A 16,948-nucleotide genomic window follows, 5' to 3' on the forward strand; every position below is an offset into this window, starting at 1 on the left:
CTGCTGGCTGCAAAACAGGTTGTAGCTGGTCAGGTTTTCACAGCGACACAATCCCCCCTTCGAGTTACGTCAGGGAGGAAAGGGAAAAAGCTTCTCCTTAACAGCTCTCAGCAAGTATGTCTGCGCCTCCCTGCTCGTTTTACTGAACGGTAACTTCGTTAGGCTGGCTACACTTACCCTGCCCGTCGTGAGTACGGTCTTTCCTCCACGTAGCCGGGACTTTGTTCAGTGTTGTGTAGATTTCTCCGCGCTGGTCGTGATTCCATCCATCTTGAATTTGACGTCATCCCACACCAGGGATGAGGTCATCGCAGAGAGCGCTCGTCACGTGCACCGTGCACTGATAGGCTGGTCAAAGAGCAAGGGGCGGTGCAAACGGAAGACTCGAAACTGAGGCTAATTTAAAGGGATATGTCATATTTTTCGTTTGATCTTTTTTTAAAAATAAGATTTTGTTAAAGTCGGTAAAGGCTAACCAGCATTTTCCTGCACATTGTAATTCACTGCACACTTCAGTTGCGTATAGTTTAAATGAGATTCACTGAGTTTGCTGCTGTGGTTGTGTTCTGCTTGTGTGAAGTCACATGTGTTACAGTAAACCTGACCAAGTGTGGAAACTTTTAACACCAAGTAGGAAGTAAGTACTCTCCTTATTTTTGTTTCTTTCTTCTTTTTTTTTTTAGTTTTGGTCTGATTATTTTAAAGAGTACTTTTTACTTTACAATGCCATGCAGTGGACTTAAATGTTATTAATGCGACTACAGAAGACACTACTTTGATGCCCATCTAGCCCCAGTGACACTAATTATATCCATGACTACAAAAAAAGTCACTGCAGCACAGCAGTGCATTTGTGTCATCACTTCCATCCAGTGGGGATTTGTCACTATGCCTATTTTGCTTAAAGGCCTTTTCCTGGAAAGCCTCATCTGCTACAGTACCTGGCAACAGTCTCATCTCACTTAATCAAGCACTGATGGTGAAAAGACAGCGCCACTCCCAATTATCTTTAGTTTCAGCAAAGCACGAAAGCATGTGTATGCAAGGCATATATTTATGTTTGGTGACCTCTGATAACCCGACCGAAAACCCTTCACTGCCTTGCATTCACACCCACAAGCCTGCTAGCATGAGCCCACTCATTACTGCTTAATCACTGAATTACGTTTAATCAGGTTCATTTTCACACCTCATTACTATTAATGGAACACCATTATTTGAACTGGTACTTTTGCGAAGAATTAAAGGCATGCCAAAAGGCTTGTAGGATTTTAGCAGGAATTTCACATTCAGAACGCCAGTGTGATCACAACGTGAGCCTTTTTTTTAGATTATGTCTATGACAGCCAAAGCATCCTGTTGCTTTTTGATATTAGCAGAATGAAGACATGTGGGAAAATGGCAGGGAAGTTCTCACTCCTCCTTACTTGATTTTAATAGCTAAGATGGTTGGTTGTTAAAGCCAGCATCATAGCAAGCACTGCCATGGTTACCTGAGTGGAAACCAGGCCATTAGGGACTCTGACTCCTCCCAGCCCATAATTCTCCTTGGCCTCATAAACATGTTTACTTACACTGACACAGCCAAAGAATAGGCAAATCCATAATGCATTTATTTGACAAAAATAAAAGCACGTACTTCCTCTCACAGGTTGCATGGAAAGCAAAGACTTTGTTTTTCATGTTTATACTGATTATCCAGGTTGTTTCGCTGACAGCAATTCAAAACCCTCTTAAAAAAACATTAACCTCTTTCATAAATTATTATCTTTTTAGTAAATTAAATAAATTGTAACTGCAAATATCTAAATTCATGTAATACTTACCTGTTGGTACATTTGGGACCGTTGGGTTAAATAAGGGGAGGGGAAGATAGCGCCACAGAGGACTTGGTCTTTGACTACACCCTGAACAGTGCGCTGGTATCATTTCAAGTGAAATATGGAGGTAAAATGTGGTGCTTAAATACATGGGTGAGATTCTGATGTGAAAATGAGTTGGATGCTCTCTTTTGGGGTGGCTGTGGCCCTGCTGGCTCTCTTTCGGGGACAGGACACTGTGAATGAAGGTAGGCAACGATGCTGACGACAGATTTACTCTAAACAGATGTTTTAACAAAACAGAGTATGACATTTATTTTGATTAAAGCCTTCACATTTCATTCAAAACTTTCTGAGCACATTAACATAAAGGAGCAGTTTATGAGAGTGACTCAAAATGTTATTTTGCAGCAGTGTACAAGATACCAAGGAAACCTTCTGAATCCAAAAGATATATTTTATTTTCAGGAAATAACCTGTCTCTGTCTGGCTACCACCTGTGCACTCATAATGAAACAAAGACTGTGAGTTTCCTGGTGGTGCACAAGGTTCCCTATTCAGTGTCAAAGCCTTGTGGCGGCTGGCTCCTCTGGAAGACTTGTAATGTCACAATATACAGGATGATCCATCAGACTGAGTACAAGCTGGTGACGGAGCAGGTGATGGGATGCTGCTCTGGCTATGTGCAAGTTGGTCATTACTGTGCCCTGTGTGAGTATACCACACTAATCAGGATTAAAGAAAAGCACACATTGTTTTGTTCTTAGACTGTAGAAGACTCTTTGTGTCTGCAAAATCTGATTATGTACCACACACACACACACTGTCTCTAGCCAGGCAGTCAGCGTGACCTTTCAGTGTGTGGTGCTGTGTGCAAGACACCAGATGGAAGCGCTGAAACTGCAATGCTACAAATATCTCACTGCTAATATATGGCCTGCAACATGTTATTTCCTTTGAATGAAGCTGTAAACAGGAGTGGTGAGTTTAGTTCCAAGCCAGGATCCTGTCCAACTGCAGATGGATTACATCCCAGTTCTGAGGAGTGTGACTTGGATATAGACTGTCCAGGCTGGCAAAAATGCTGCCAGAGATCTCACCACTCTTTCTGCAGTGATCCAGCAAGTTAGTATATATGTGATTTTGCATCCACATTGCATTAAAAGTGAATGTTCTCCATGCATCTTACTGTGCTTTGTTTAGGCAAATGACAGTTTTAGAATAATGCTAAAACGTAATGAGTGACTCAACTCACTGAGGCGTTAACCTGACCGAATCAAACTGAAATTTGCTGTTTGTGCTAAAATTCTATTGCCCAGCATCTACGGTATATCAGCTGAACTTGACAAACTGTTTGTATCTGTTAATGCAGCTTTACTTCTGCCATCACGCTGTTGATGTGACCACGCTGTTGATGCGTCATTTTCCTTGGTATTTTGTAAAATTTCAAAAGTGAGCACTCAGAGAGGGCAGCTCCACCCGAAAGGCGAGGGCTACACTAAAACTTTGATGTTTTATGATGCTTATATGCTGACATCAGCCTGCTTTTATAATAGCATGTTGACCTTTGACCTATGACCTTGAATCATTACATACTGAAATGGTATATTTTATTATCTTCACCCATATGATTGGAGCAGAACTGGCTGAAATCTTTAGCAGTGTGTGATTTTGCAACATTATGGTGTCATTATGACGTGGTGGGGCTCACCCAATGCCCTTTCATATGATATTTTACTATCTATAGTATTATCATCACCCCGCCAGGGAGGCAGGGCAGGCGGCATGGACGCCTAATTTGTGAATGCGATAGCTCGATAATGAGGATTTTTAAATTCATATCATTGGTGAATGAACTAAAAGGCTGATTGTAGCAGTGGCGAGTATTTTTTAAATGTCTCTCTTCCAAACTGCACCAGGAAGCACTCCTTCTTAAAACAATTTCAAGTTCTCAGTGATTTGTCGAATAAATCCATACATTCGCTTCAGCTTCTTCTTTTCAGGGGCGCTGTAGCCTATCCCAGCTGCCTTAGGGCGAGAGGCAGGGTACACCCTGGACAGGTCACCAGTCTGTCGCAGGGCTAACACATAGACAAAGACAACCATTTGCACTCACATTTACACCTACGGGTAATTTAGTGTTTCCAATTAACTGGACTCCGGAGTACCCGAGGTGAACTCATGCAAACACGGGGAAAACATGCAAACTCCTCACAGACAGACCCTGGCCTGATGGTGGAAGTGAACTCAGGACTTTCTTGCTGTGAGGAAACAGTGCTAACCACCATACCACCGTGCTGGCTTGTCGAATAAAGCAAAGGAAAAAAATCAACCGATTTTCTTACAGCAACAGTAAAAAGTTACTGAAACTGAAAGCGTTAGCACATCTGCTCAAACAAAATCCACACTCATATGTTCTGTGTCACGTTCAGCCGATGTCGACCGTGCACACAATAAGAGCACAGCAAAAAACAGACAAACAAAAAAATAAAAAGAACATGTTGTCTTGACAACGGTGTGTTTCATTGCTTCTGGTTTTCGTATGTGTGTTCTTGTAAAATTACAGTGTCACCAAATTCTTTCAGAAACTAATCTTAGTGACTTGGGGTAATCCACAGTCCCCACAGTGTGTGTGCCGTTTTCACTGGATCCCTTTCCTGCTGAAGAAAATATGAAAGGAATAACTGCTGAGTTAAATATAGACGGCTTCAGCCTGTTCCTATTTCATTTAGCAACTGGAATAAAGCTGATTTTCTTTTTTTTTAACCAAACTCTTGACTGAGCCTGTAGATCTTTCTCTAAAGCAGGGAGAAATCTGTCGACACTGATCTTTTTATTGTATCATTTTAATCTCAGCAAATTATTCTGAGAATGGAGGAAACCGTTTGAATGCAACAGTGACAGTGAAGACAGACTACCAGCAACTGATGTCCAAGGATGAAGGGCTTCTGAATCACACAAGGCTGCTGCAAGCAATGGTAATACAACAGCTTCTATGTTAAAACTTCTTCCACACATTTATAAAGAGACTAGACTTCCAAGCGTTCCAAGATAAGCACTTTCCTTGATGGTCAGTTTTTTATGAAAATATGTCCGTCTGTGTCATCATCAGGTGACTGGAGCTCTGCAGTCTGATGTTTCTGTCTATTATCTCAGCACATGGCCTGTGCATCCCTACAGAACTGCCACCTCTCTGCTGATTGAGTGTAACTTCACTCTCTCGTTGTACAACGTCACATCGAAGCTGCATCGTCTTCTCGAACACATAGAGGAAGTGTCCTCAATAACAGTGCAAGGTGAGGAGGCACTGTACGGCAGTTTTGACCTCTCTGCGAAGCTACTCGGGGCTTTTTTTTTCCTTTTGAGAAATGACATTCTTGTAGAGTTTTGAGAATGATTCATGTGGCAAAGAACACGGCGTTCAGGAAAAAATGACTCAGTCGCACCACAGTTTCCTTCTCCCACTACTTCTGTTTGAGTGACAGTCATCTGTGGGATGTTTCCTGCAACAGCGGAAAATAACACCAGAGCGATCGCACACGCACACACAGAGACAAACACACGTGCATAAACACACGAAACACACACCCACACTCAGATATTTATCATAAATCAGTCATGCTTGCTACATTCCCACAAAACATGGTACCGAGCTCGCCATCATGCGTGCACGTCAAGCCGGCTTTTTCTCCGAGATAATTAATTTCCCTTTTTCTGTGCTGAAAGCCATTTATTTTTAGACACATCTGAATTTCCAAGCCTTTAAATGAAAGATATGAGCAAGATAAGTGAATCCAGTCCTGACTTGCATAATGTATTTCAAGTTCCAGTGATTTTTTCCAGGATCCCGAACAGATGTGGAGATTTTCTAAACAGCTTCCACTATAAATTATTGCCTTTGTGCTATGATTTATTTTCAGAAACACATTTGTTACAACTCATGCAAACACAACTATAATTAAGCAGCTTTTATGTATGTGTAATTATAATTGCTGTTTAACTCCTCCATATGTCTGCATTTTCATTGCAGATGTAGACGAGTGTGCACATTCTGCTCTTCGTCAGTGCTCGCTTTGGGCCGACTGCAACAACACAGTGGGTTCTTATGAGTGCGTCTGCCGCCAAGGTTACATTGATGTTGACCCGAGCAACCCTGGAGCCCACTGTTCAGGTTCGACCGTGCATGCGTGTGTGTGTTTGCAGTGCAGACTTAACCCTTTAAAGTCTGTACTGTGAAATAATTGCCAGATAAATAAAATGTTTATTTGCACATGACTTTGTATTTGTTCCGTTTTTGCTATGCGCACCATTTTGTGCAATTTATTTAGGTTTTTCAGAAACTAGCTCACACTTAACTTACACGTGCACAATGTATGTACACAAAAAAGCAATCATATCGCTAAATATAACATCTGAACCTCGTTTGAAAGTGTTCTTTTTTCTCAAGTGCTTCCAGTTACCCAATCCTCAAAATCCCCTTTGAGCCCTTACATTTGTACTCGTAAGCGCAGCATCTCAGACAAATACTATAGTTTAGATTCAGTCACTTTAGAAGTGACAAGAGGGATTTCCCCGTCATCTGCCAGAAAGCCCCAAATAGAAACTGACAAGATTACAGTTAGAGTGATCAAAGAGCTTTGGGGGCATTATTCTAATGCTAATGTATTGATGTTTGCTATGTGGAGTAAATTTACAACATCCCGTCATTAGAGACACACACACACACACACACACACACACACACACACACACACACACACACACACACAGACTATTAAAATAGCTGACCTGTAGAACTGGAGGTGGAAAGTGAGTAAGAACAAATGATCTGGAATAGATTTCTCTCAGTTTTACTCAGATTTTAATAGTCCGCCCACCATCAGCCTTTTTTAGGTAAAATATCAAACAAGAAAAAAGAAAACAAGTCTCAAAAGATAGTTTTCTTGTTAAAAGCAGAAAAAGGTCAATTACCAATCACCTACTGACAGCTATGTGAAAACATTAAGGAACACAGAGGCTATGGAGGCCTTGTTTTGGAACAAAGCTGTGGTTAACAGGCTGCCTCCTTAATCTGAAACGGCTCCACAATAATATGTGTCAAAGTTGTTCTTCAAGTCAGTCAAACCTACTTCAACAAGGAAATTGTGGTTAGTTTTAAAGGCTTAGCTAGCTCACAACAAAGTTGCCACATTTGTCATATTCTGTGAAGATGGTCCTTCCTCATAAATGATCCACAATGTTCTGCTATTACTGCTTTGTAAAGACACAGTTTCTAAAGTGACCTCTATTGGCTGTGTGACTAAGAACACGTAAATTGTCTGTTCACCACTGATGAGTGGAGGAGGGTGGGTCAGGTCTTCATCCTGGAAATCTTGAGAATCATTCTTAAAAAGATGTTGTTTATTAACCCAAATCATAAATCAATTTAAAGACAGTTTATAGTAAAAGTTATTTTTGATCCATGACCCTACTTACCGACCTTTTTTTTTTTTTTTGCTCTTTTAAAGTGGAAACACTATATGTTGTTTCTAATTACTATACGTCTGTGATGTGAGTCACCTGATGGGTGAAATGGAACACACACTTCTCAGCACACAGTGATATTTACACCAGAAACTTACAGTTCAGCCGTCCACTTGTTGTTCTTTGCTCCAGCTGACACTGGAGTGTGGACCACCGCTGAGCCCACCCTGACCAGCCCTGCATTGATGAACACAACCTATCCTCCTGCTTCCAATCGCACACAAGGCCCTCCTGGCAACAACACAACAGATTTCTTCACTTCCACTGAGATCAGCATGACTGCAGCTCCGAGTAATACGACCTCTGTGTCTTCGAATTCATCACAAGCTTCGCTGTGGACGAGTTCTGCATCTTACAGCCAAATGAATACAACTGTGGCGTCAGCTCTTCCAGCGACAACATGCTGTAAGAAATATATTTTATTTTTATTTAAAATTTACATAAAATCGGCATCTCTTGATTGGAAGGGAGTCCAAGCCAAAGTGAGAGGGGATATTTGGGTTTATTAAGCATTTATTTATAATTACACATCATTTACACTAAAGCTCATCCTCTTTAGAGGAGTCTTAAATTGTTATTCTCATACCTGTAAAGTTTTTTTCAGCTATTTTTACTCGAGTATTTATTTTTCTACTACTTTTTACATTTGCTCTGTGCATTTTTATCATGTTCACATATGGATTCTTCCCGGTATGTTTGAAGTTTAACCTCCATTTGTGGATGGCACAGCAAACTGTGCTCACAGTCTGTGATTTCTGGAAGTGTTTCCTGAGCCCATGCAGCGACTTCCTTGCCAGATTCATGCCTAGTTTTAATGCAGTGCTGCCTGGTGCCATCCAATATTTGTCCTTCGCGCACAGGGATTTCTTCATTTCTTTGGATTCTTGGAATCCTTTGTTGCCCCTGTGCCCGCATTTTAGAGATATTTTGCTGCCATCAAATTCAAAATGAGATAATATTAAAATATTCCTTTGTGTGAAAATTTCTGAATCTGGTTTGCACAGACTGAATAAGACTGGCCTAAAACGGTCTAGGATTAAACTGACAGGATGTAAAAAGTAAAATAATGCATTTTTAAACTGTTCTTTTTTGTTACTTTTGAAAGGCTTAGACTAGCTGTGGTGTTTGTTTCCAGTCACTGTGCAAAACTAGGCTGGATGCTATTCCCTAAGACAAACCGTACAGATGTGGGAGTGGCATATTCCCACGCAACAATCAGCAAGAAAGCGGATTCAGATTAATAACGATTCCCCTGTCTGTCCCCTCCTACCCAGCCTCAGCTCCCCCCAGCATCAGCAGCTTATGGTCCACTAATGTCACTGGAACGTCCTTCTCTGTCTGCTGGTCCAATCATGCTAAGACAAAACAGACTTACCTGGTTGTTCTAAGAAAAGGGTCAGAGGTCATTCAGACTCAGAAAATCAGTGATACCACGATAGAGGTGAGCAGACTGAAACCCGGACTGCTCTACAATGTTACTGTCACACCTTGTGCCTGCGGAAATCAAGGAGCCCCTCTCCATATCTCAGTAAAAACCTGTAAGTATTGGGATGTTGTTACATTGACTTTCATATTTTGATATATATGTTCAAAGTACTCGAGAGCTACCAATCTATGTGAGAGCTCCAGTGACTTCCAGTTCATTGTTACCTTTATTTATAACTATTTGTTATGCATTCATGTTGTTGTTATGGCATGGCTAGTTTGTGAAGGTGCTGTTAAAAAAGTAAGGAAACACTTACATGTCACATTGGATCTTGATGTATGAAATATTCAGGCTGATCTTTTTATTTTGTTGAGAAAAAAATGATGTAAAAAAGAAGAAGTTGAAAACAAACCATCAACTCTTTGAGGGCTACTCTTAAAAAGTTACTTAAAAAAATCAAATTGTTCAAGTGTTCCCTTATTTTTTATTCATTTGTATTTATTTATAACATTTTTGCATTTTTGCAGTATATTTTGCCTGAACCACAGGAAAGAAACTGACTAATTGACTAAAAATACTAAAAAACACTTTTTTGTCATTTTTCTTTCCGTGTGTGTCTCTGCATGGAGACACACACTTCTCAGGAAACAGTGATATTTTCCACCAGAGGCTTTCATTTCCACCTCCACTTGTTGTTCTTTGCTCCCAGCGATATTATAGAAATGTTATATTGCGAAATAGCATTGTGACAATATGTAACCTATAACATTATTATAACACTTAACACAGTTTTTTGGATATCTTCATGGTTATTATTAGAAAAAGAAATCATAAAATGTGTTACTGTCATAAGAGAAAAGTGAAAATAGAAGGAAAGTGGACTTGTTTAAGTTTGTGAAGCTGTTTGGCGTCACATCCAAGACACTTCTTCAGTTCTAAAAACAACAGGTAGGGAAGCCTCTTGGATGTGAAGCCAAACGGCGTCACAAGCTTAAAGAAGCTCAGTTGCCTTTTTCCAAGCTTTTAAGACTCCTGTTACCTGGATGACTGAGAATCTAGACACACAGAAATGCGTTACTCTTCCCTCAGAAATCAAAATATAGGTCAAATCTTTATTTCTCCTCTGTGGAAGTATTTTCAGAAAAAGAACAACAAGAATACTGGAAATGTTTTTTTGTCTGAGCCACAAGTGAAGAAAGTGACTGACCCAGATTTTTGAAAATAAGAACATAGCCACAGTTACCACCCTGAGGGGGTAAGGAGTACAGCAGTTTGTCTTTAATGACTAATACGTGATGAAGAAAAGAATCAGTGTTTTATCAAAAGGCCTGGGGTCAAAAGGATGGTCGACATTTATTCGCGGTAAATGTGGTTATCGTGCATAATAAAGGTTTTCTTTGTAGACGCTCAGACTCTCGATGCCACAACACGACTTACCAACATAAAGTTCACAGCTGACCTCCAGAACACCAGCAGCCAGGCCTACATAAACCTCAGTGAGAGTATAATAGAGGAGGTAAGTATCCAGTGACTGAATGTGATGTGCAAATGAAAATATTTTTCACTCTTAACCTGTTTCCTGTGTCACCAACCAGATCTACCAGTCTCTGTCTCCAGAGGTGAAAGCCAGGGTGGATTCAGGCCAGGTCAGGATCGAGATCAGAAACTTTTCCCCGGGGAGCGTGATGGTCAACTTCACCATAGTGTTTATCCCAAGTCAAAGCCTGGACATAAGCAATGTGTCCACAGCAGTTCTGCAGTCCCTGAAGAACAGCTCGACATACACAGTAGATCAAAACAGCACAAGTCTAAATGGTTTGTGTCTTTATATGCTCATTCTAATGCTGCGGGCTCTTAGCGGTACACTGCTGGGAAAATGCTTCAAAGAGGGAGTGCTAAGTTTGACATTACAGCAAATTAGTTTCAAAGACTTACTCGTGGTGTTAGCAAATGTTTTATTTCTACTGAAATTACAGCACAGAAAAGAAGGAAGGCACTGGAGTTGGCCAAATATATATAAGTGGAGCCATGAAGAAGCCACATATTAAAATTTTGCTTCATAAAAGCTTCATCAAATAGATATATTGTGTTTGTGCATTTGGCTAGTGGGAGTCACGGGGCCAGCCTACTAAAAATCACAGCAGTTAATGTCTGTGTTGCAGACTATATGAGATTATATTTCTGGAGACGTGCATGAAAAGTTGCAGTAAATCGGGCCTTAATCAACCAGCAGCAGGCATTAACAGTCTTTGTACCAAACATTTGTCTTGGTAGTTTTTTATTAAAATATAGCCAGTAGTTATTTTATTGTTTTATTGTTCTGGGATGTCCATTAATGATTGAAAGGCAGCTGCAATTTTCACATGTCTGTTATTATGAACCAAGCTCAACTAAAACTAACTAAAAACTGAAACTCAACATGAAGAAATCATTTAACTAAACTAAAATCTAGATTTTTGAAAATAAATAAATAATTAAATGACTGAAATGATTTTATGGACCTGAATAAAACTCACTGAAACGAACTAAAACGATCGCAGAAATATCCCGTTCACATGCTTACTGAGGCTCTGGGCGACTGAGTCAACTGTTTCAGAACGTGTCGTGTTTTTATTGTACCTGTGCCGATTCTCTGCAACCTTGCTTCTGACACATGCGCTCCACATACTTTCTCTCCCACGCAACTTAACATGCAGGGACAATATGCTAGAATAACTATGAAGCTCCGTTGTGGAATCCAGAAATTCTGGATCTTGAATAACGCTTTGACTTAAAAGGCAATATTTCTTGGTCACTGTTGCTTCATGTTAATTTTCTCAGCTTTAAGGAAATAAAACACAAGATGATGTCCGCAGTCATACAGTAATGTAATAACTGCAAAACGTTTTTTAGTACATGCCATTAAAAACACAAGTTATAGTGCATTAAGTGCACTAAAAGTATTAACAAAAACTTTTTGCATCTCAAAAGCTACATTTTGGAAATTCAAAGTAATTAAAGTAACAACTAAATAATCAGCCAATAACATAATACCTGACTATTTTTTAATTTTTTATTTCTGCGTCTGTAGATTTTAATGAATGTGCTTCAGGGGAAAATGATTGTTCCCAGTCGGCCACATGTAATAACACCTGGGGCTCCTATACATGTGTTTGCCTGTTTGGATTTACTGACAACGACCCAGAGAGACCTGGACGGGTCTGCCAAGGTAGCTGTAAAAACTCATTTATACACATTACATGTAAAACAGAATATCTTTGTAACCAGCGAGCCTTGTCTCGTGCAGCACCTACAACCTTAGAAACAGCGGCACCGCCCCTGACAACGGGAATAACACCCTCAGCCACTGAGCCAGCTGTAACCACTTTAACTACTGCTCCAGAAATAACCACAGACAATATATCAACAAGTCACATGGTTTTCACAAAAATCTCAACCGTTGGTCAAGCTTCCACCATCACTACCTCGACAACCAATACTTCCCCAACAGCCATTCCCGCTGCAATCAGCACAATTGCCCCAACAACTGCTACCAACTCAACAAAAAGTACCACTGCTCTGGGATCTGCCACCGATGACTCTATCCAAGAAGCCCTCTCAGTCCATTGCAGACTTGCAGCCATCACTGTGACTGTCACTAAGAGTTTTCTTCTGAGCTCCATGATCCAGGAGAGTGCACTTTACTTGGGCACGGTGGGCTGTGGCATCAATGGCGGCAATGACACGCACGTCGAGCTGACTGTGGCGTGGAACGAGTGCGACACTAAACTTGTGCATGTAAGTTTTTCTCCTCTGCATTTGGGAAACCTCCAGAATCCCCTGTGCTCTTGTTTTTTGTATACTAGCTTGCCATTGTCTTCTTTAGTTAAGTACAAAGTATTAAAAAGTATGAAAACCAATACTCTGCTCTTTCTGCCGTTTGGGTATTTTAGAATGAAACCCACTACATAACCTCTGTAAACCTGTTTAACACTATGGATCCATACACTTCACCAACGGGAGCAACAGAGGTGCCCAGAAAACAGCTGGAAGTCCCGGTCATGTGTACCTACATGAAGAGCATGCTTATTTCTGCAGACCTTAGCTCCATGGGGTAAGTGCCATGAGTACTGTCATGAGTACTCATCATATTTTATTATTTTTCAAATCAGTACCCCCTTGATAACTGACACAGCTGACAAATAGCTCAAGAGGAAACAGCATAAAGAGATAAAGAACTACTTCTCCAGAACAGAATATTGACACATTCAAAAAGTACATACTTGAGCAATATCACACGAGAGGCAGTATTGCTGTTCAGAATATCAGCACGGCAGGGATTTGATTGCTGCTGCTGCATTTACACAGCAGTTTCACAAGCTGACAGTAATAAGCAACAACAGACTGGGATATATTGTTTGTTAGTATATTCAGGACCCTGAACTGCGTTTCATGAACAGCTATCATTGGTATGAAGGTTTAAACAACAATGAATCCCAAGATAGAGGCTGATACTGTAGAGCTCCCATTTAGTTATATAAATGGACTTAACTGAGGCTGAAAGCTGTTCAGCACTCCACAGGCTATAGCCATCCCTAAAAACCTATTGAGCACCCCCAGTCTGATAGGTGTTTTTTTCACTGAATGCAGTTATATTGTGTAAGTGAAAGCAACATTGCATAACCAGCAGCTACTGTTGTGATGTAGCTGCTCATTAGTAGCATAAACTGATAAATATTTCATTTTTTATATTTTGTATAGTTTATATTGTATTCATTATACCGACAATTCATTTCCATCCATATCCAGGTATGACATAATTAAAGACCTCATTGTCACGGGATCGGGGTCATTCCAGGTGAGCGTGCATCTGTTGGACGGTGCAGTGCCTCTGCCTTACAACTACAGCCTGTCCCGTGAGCAGCCCGTGGTAGTGGAGGTCAGACTCAACACCTCCTCAGATCAGATTAAAGTAGTCATCAACACGTGCTGGTCCACTCCCACCCCAAACCCCGTGGACGCCTACAGCCATGTCTTCCTGGAGAACAGGTCTGTTTCCCAGCTACAGCTTTATTTAGCCTACTCATACTGTTACCACTATATTTATTGTTAACTCAGACAACTTTAATCTGGAGTTAAGATCTCAGATGGGGTTGACTTGGCCAACATATGGTAACACATGTTATATAGTAATGTGTCATTTAAAAAGTCAAAACTCTACAAATGAAGTTCCTGACAGTTTCTGTCTCAACGAATAAATATCTGTGGTTTTAAGTTGATAATGAAATGATAGAAAGGCAGCTTCATTAGTCAGCATATGATTAATTTGGTGCTTCACACTTTTTAAAACAAGACGCGAATGTGACCAGCTTCTGTTGGGTGACACATAAAAAACGCTTCTAAAAGGAAGTCTTTGATAAGGTTTGAAACCAGGCGCTTCCATTCTTTTATCATTACAAAGTCAAACGTTAAAATGAAATTTGTAAGACAGAACAAGACAAGGAATCATATCGTGTCGCTCATTTTGTTAGTTACTCTCTAAAGCTACAGTCAGCAGGAGGTTAGCTTAGCTTACCTTTGCATAAAGCTTGATTTAGACTTCTGCTGGAAGTCTATGCAAACTTCTTTTATCCCTGCACGCAACATTCACGTATGCATTGAGCCATTGTGTAGTTATGTTCTTTGGGAGGTGCACGTGAGGCTAAGTAGGCATACAGTTAAGATGAAGTTGCGGTTATGGTTTAAGTTACCACGTAAATCTGATGCACATGTAAAGGTAAAGCTAGCTAGGCTAGCCCCATTCAGATACAAGAAAATCTGACTCCCATTGTCTCACTGCAAAACACGTGTCAGCATTTGTGAAACAAATGAACTAAATTATATGAATTAATGAGCTGCATAGTTGCCAGTGGGCCAGTTTTGTTACTGGCTGTGTCTGTTTGCATCACTTTTTTCCATTTCTATGCTGAGCAAACTTAGAATCTCCAGCTTCATATTTACAATATTTGTTTTCTAGTGATCAGTTTCAAACACCTGATACTTAGATGAATGGCAGGGATATGGAAAATGTGGTCGTCACGATATCATCTACTGAAACCCCCCCCCCCAAAAAATCTCCCACATGCACCAGTGTTGACGAGAAGGCATTCTCTGATTCACAGCTAAAGGTCTCTCCATTCAAATGAAATTCATCTTTGTGCAGGACGTAAAAAAAAAAAAAGTGACATCAAAAGTGACAATGAGTCAGTGCGGTAGCTATATCTGTGTTAAAGCCTTCTGCAAAGCATTAATAAGAGAAACCCAGCAGATTATTCAGCTGTCTATATATTTAGGACGATGCTTTCTAATAATAGTTTATGATCAGGTGCAGTTAAGTTCATCAGTCAGTCCCCCTGTCTGTGTCTCCACAGCTGTTCCCTGAATACATTCACCAAAGTGATGATGAACGGGAACTCCAGCACGTCCCGTCTGTCCGTGCAGATCTTCTCCTTTGTCAACCTGAAGGTGATCTATGTGCACTGCAAGGTTCAGATCTGCCTGCAGACTGAATCGAATAGCTGCGTGCCAGTGAGTGCTTTCTACTCCACAATACATTTCATGCAACCCTGCAGCTTTGACCCTGCTTAGACTAAAGGCAGTTGATGCAACACAAACAATGCTCATGTTTTGTTGCAGGACTGTCACCAGAGAACAGCTCGATCTGTAAATGCACTTGGAACAAGGTTCGGTTCAGCTGGGCCTCTGATCAATTCAGATGAAGGTGTGTATTTTTACACAGTATCTGCTTTGAAAACACTCAGCTCCAGAGTGCTCCGTGCTGTGTTGGAGCACGGCTGATTTCACCTGGATGCTTCTTTTGTGCTTCAGTTGAAAGTGTAATGACACTTCAGCTTCCACTCAACACAGACCATTTTAAAAGTAGAAAAGCTATTTAAATCTTCAGTGGCCATTATAAATCTGGCTCTCACTTCATTTCAGCATTTAAATGGGCCATCTATAGCTGTTGAATTAAGGCAGTAGTGCAGCTGTCGCTATTATCAGTGTGGTGGAGAGGAAAGTTCAACTAGCTTGATGTAAAACATTCATCCATGTATCCATTTTCTTAACTTACTAGCCGTCACTGGGAAAGGGTTGGCTGCTTTTATCACGACAGACTCATGAGGGGAACATTCTTTTTAAACATTATTTTTAAGTAAGGGAGCTGGAAACGTTTGTTTTAAGAGCCAGTGAGTAAAGTTTTGGTATTTCTGTCATCATGTACTGCTTGTCTGCATGTTTGTACTTCTTCAGCCTTGGTTCATATATTCCTGCAGGGGCTTTGGATAAGGAGTTGAGCACTCTAAATGTAGCTGGGCTTTCCATTCTCGGAATTGGCTTGTCGCTCTTCTTCGTCTGTTCCTTCGCCTGCCTCTTCTACTGCCAGAGGAACCGCATCGGACACTACAATTTTAACGTCAAACCCAAAGAGGAGAAATTCACCTACCTTGTCTTTAACACCTAGAGACAGCCCCTGCACCCACAGGCACAGAATTAGAAGAGATTAGACGTGCTGTCGCTGCTTTTACACTACACCTGCCACCATGTGTCACTGTTGCACCATTCACCATTCGTCGTGTACATGAACCTATTATGTACAGTTTGAATTTAAATTTCACCTGCACCTTCTTTGTATAGTTACGATATTCAGATGATAGAGTGGTTGTATACAGGGATGTCAAATGTAGAAACTATCAATATTTCATGCATGACATATTTAATGACTGCAGAGAATCAGATACCAAATAACTATGCAAGTTTTGGTCTCCGTATCCTATTCTTATAGTCAAACTGCTCATAAGAAGCATACTGCACAGCTGCCTCTTTAAATTATGTTAGCTGCTATTTTTTGCTGCCTGTTATCTATTGTGCTTACTGACTCATAATTTGTGCTCTAAGTGATGAGACAATAAACAAGTCCTGTATAGACTCAGACACTTGGGGGTGCTGCTAACACAGTTCTTCATTTAAAAAAAACAGTCCAAGATGGCTTCCTGCACTCAGAGAAAACACGAGCGTTTACAGAGGACGATACGAGGTGGTGGATTCAGAAAAAGCTTGAAATTACAGTCCAGCTTTTATTCGTTGGGCTGTGGTGTCAGTTTCTCCTTTACTCAGATGAGTGGTTAATGAAAACATCTCATATGAGCCTTTCTCAGCAGAG

At 40.6% G+C, this 16,948-nt stretch overlaps 2 protein-coding genes across 4 annotated transcripts in view; one reads left to right on the forward strand and one right to left on the reverse strand.

Moving 5' to 3' along the window:
• The window catches only part of zbtb21 (zinc finger and BTB domain containing 21), an 11,069-nt gene extending 10,738 nt beyond the window's left edge, over positions 1-331 (reverse strand). Inside the window, exon 1 of one of the 2 annotated variants that reach the window (XM_005464252.4) lies at positions 178-331. The gene's annotated coding sequence lies outside the window, so the exon portion shown is untranslated. The remainder of the gene's footprint in view (positions 1-177) is intronic. The other variant, XM_019364057.2, reaches the window with a different exon arrangement.
• The window catches only part of umodl1 (uromodulin-like 1), a 19,750-nt gene extending 3,000 nt beyond the window's left edge, over positions 1-16,750 (forward strand). Inside the window, exons 1-17 of one of the 2 annotated variants that reach the window (XM_005464254.3) lie at positions 401-2,068; positions 2,289-2,531; positions 2,787-2,945; positions 4,677-4,798; positions 4,933-5,116; positions 5,851-5,991; positions 7,476-7,748; positions 8,618-8,881; positions 10,173-10,285; positions 10,365-10,584; positions 11,840-11,977; positions 12,056-12,546; positions 12,702-12,862; positions 13,558-13,797; positions 15,159-15,315; positions 15,424-15,508; positions 16,062-16,750. In XM_005464254.3, the coding sequence (XP_005464311.1) occupies positions 1,993-2,068; positions 2,289-2,531; positions 2,787-2,945; positions 4,677-4,798; positions 4,933-5,116; positions 5,851-5,991; positions 7,476-7,748; positions 8,618-8,881; positions 10,173-10,285; positions 10,365-10,584; positions 11,840-11,977; positions 12,056-12,546; positions 12,702-12,862; positions 13,558-13,797; positions 15,159-15,315; positions 15,424-15,508; positions 16,062-16,249 (3,255 nt within the window). In that variant the 5' untranslated portion in view covers positions 401-1,992 and the 3' untranslated portion in view covers positions 16,250-16,750. Of the gene's footprint in view, positions 1-400; positions 2,069-2,288; positions 2,532-2,786; positions 2,946-4,676; positions 4,799-4,932; positions 5,117-5,850; positions 5,992-7,475; positions 7,749-8,617; positions 8,882-10,172; positions 10,286-10,364; positions 10,585-11,839; positions 11,978-12,055; positions 12,547-12,701; positions 12,863-13,557; positions 13,798-15,158; positions 15,316-15,423; positions 15,509-16,061 lie in introns of those variants that run through there. The other variant, XM_005464255.3, reaches the window with a different exon arrangement.
• The last annotated feature ends 198 nt before the right edge of the window (positions 16,751-16,948 follow it).

The sequence above is a fragment of the Oreochromis niloticus genome, linkage group LG10 (assembly GCF_001858045.2).
Source record: "Oreochromis niloticus isolate F11D_XX linkage group LG10, O_niloticus_UMD_NMBU, whole genome shotgun sequence".
Lineage (NCBI taxonomy): Eukaryota > Metazoa > Chordata > Actinopteri > Cichliformes > Cichlidae > Oreochromis > Oreochromis niloticus.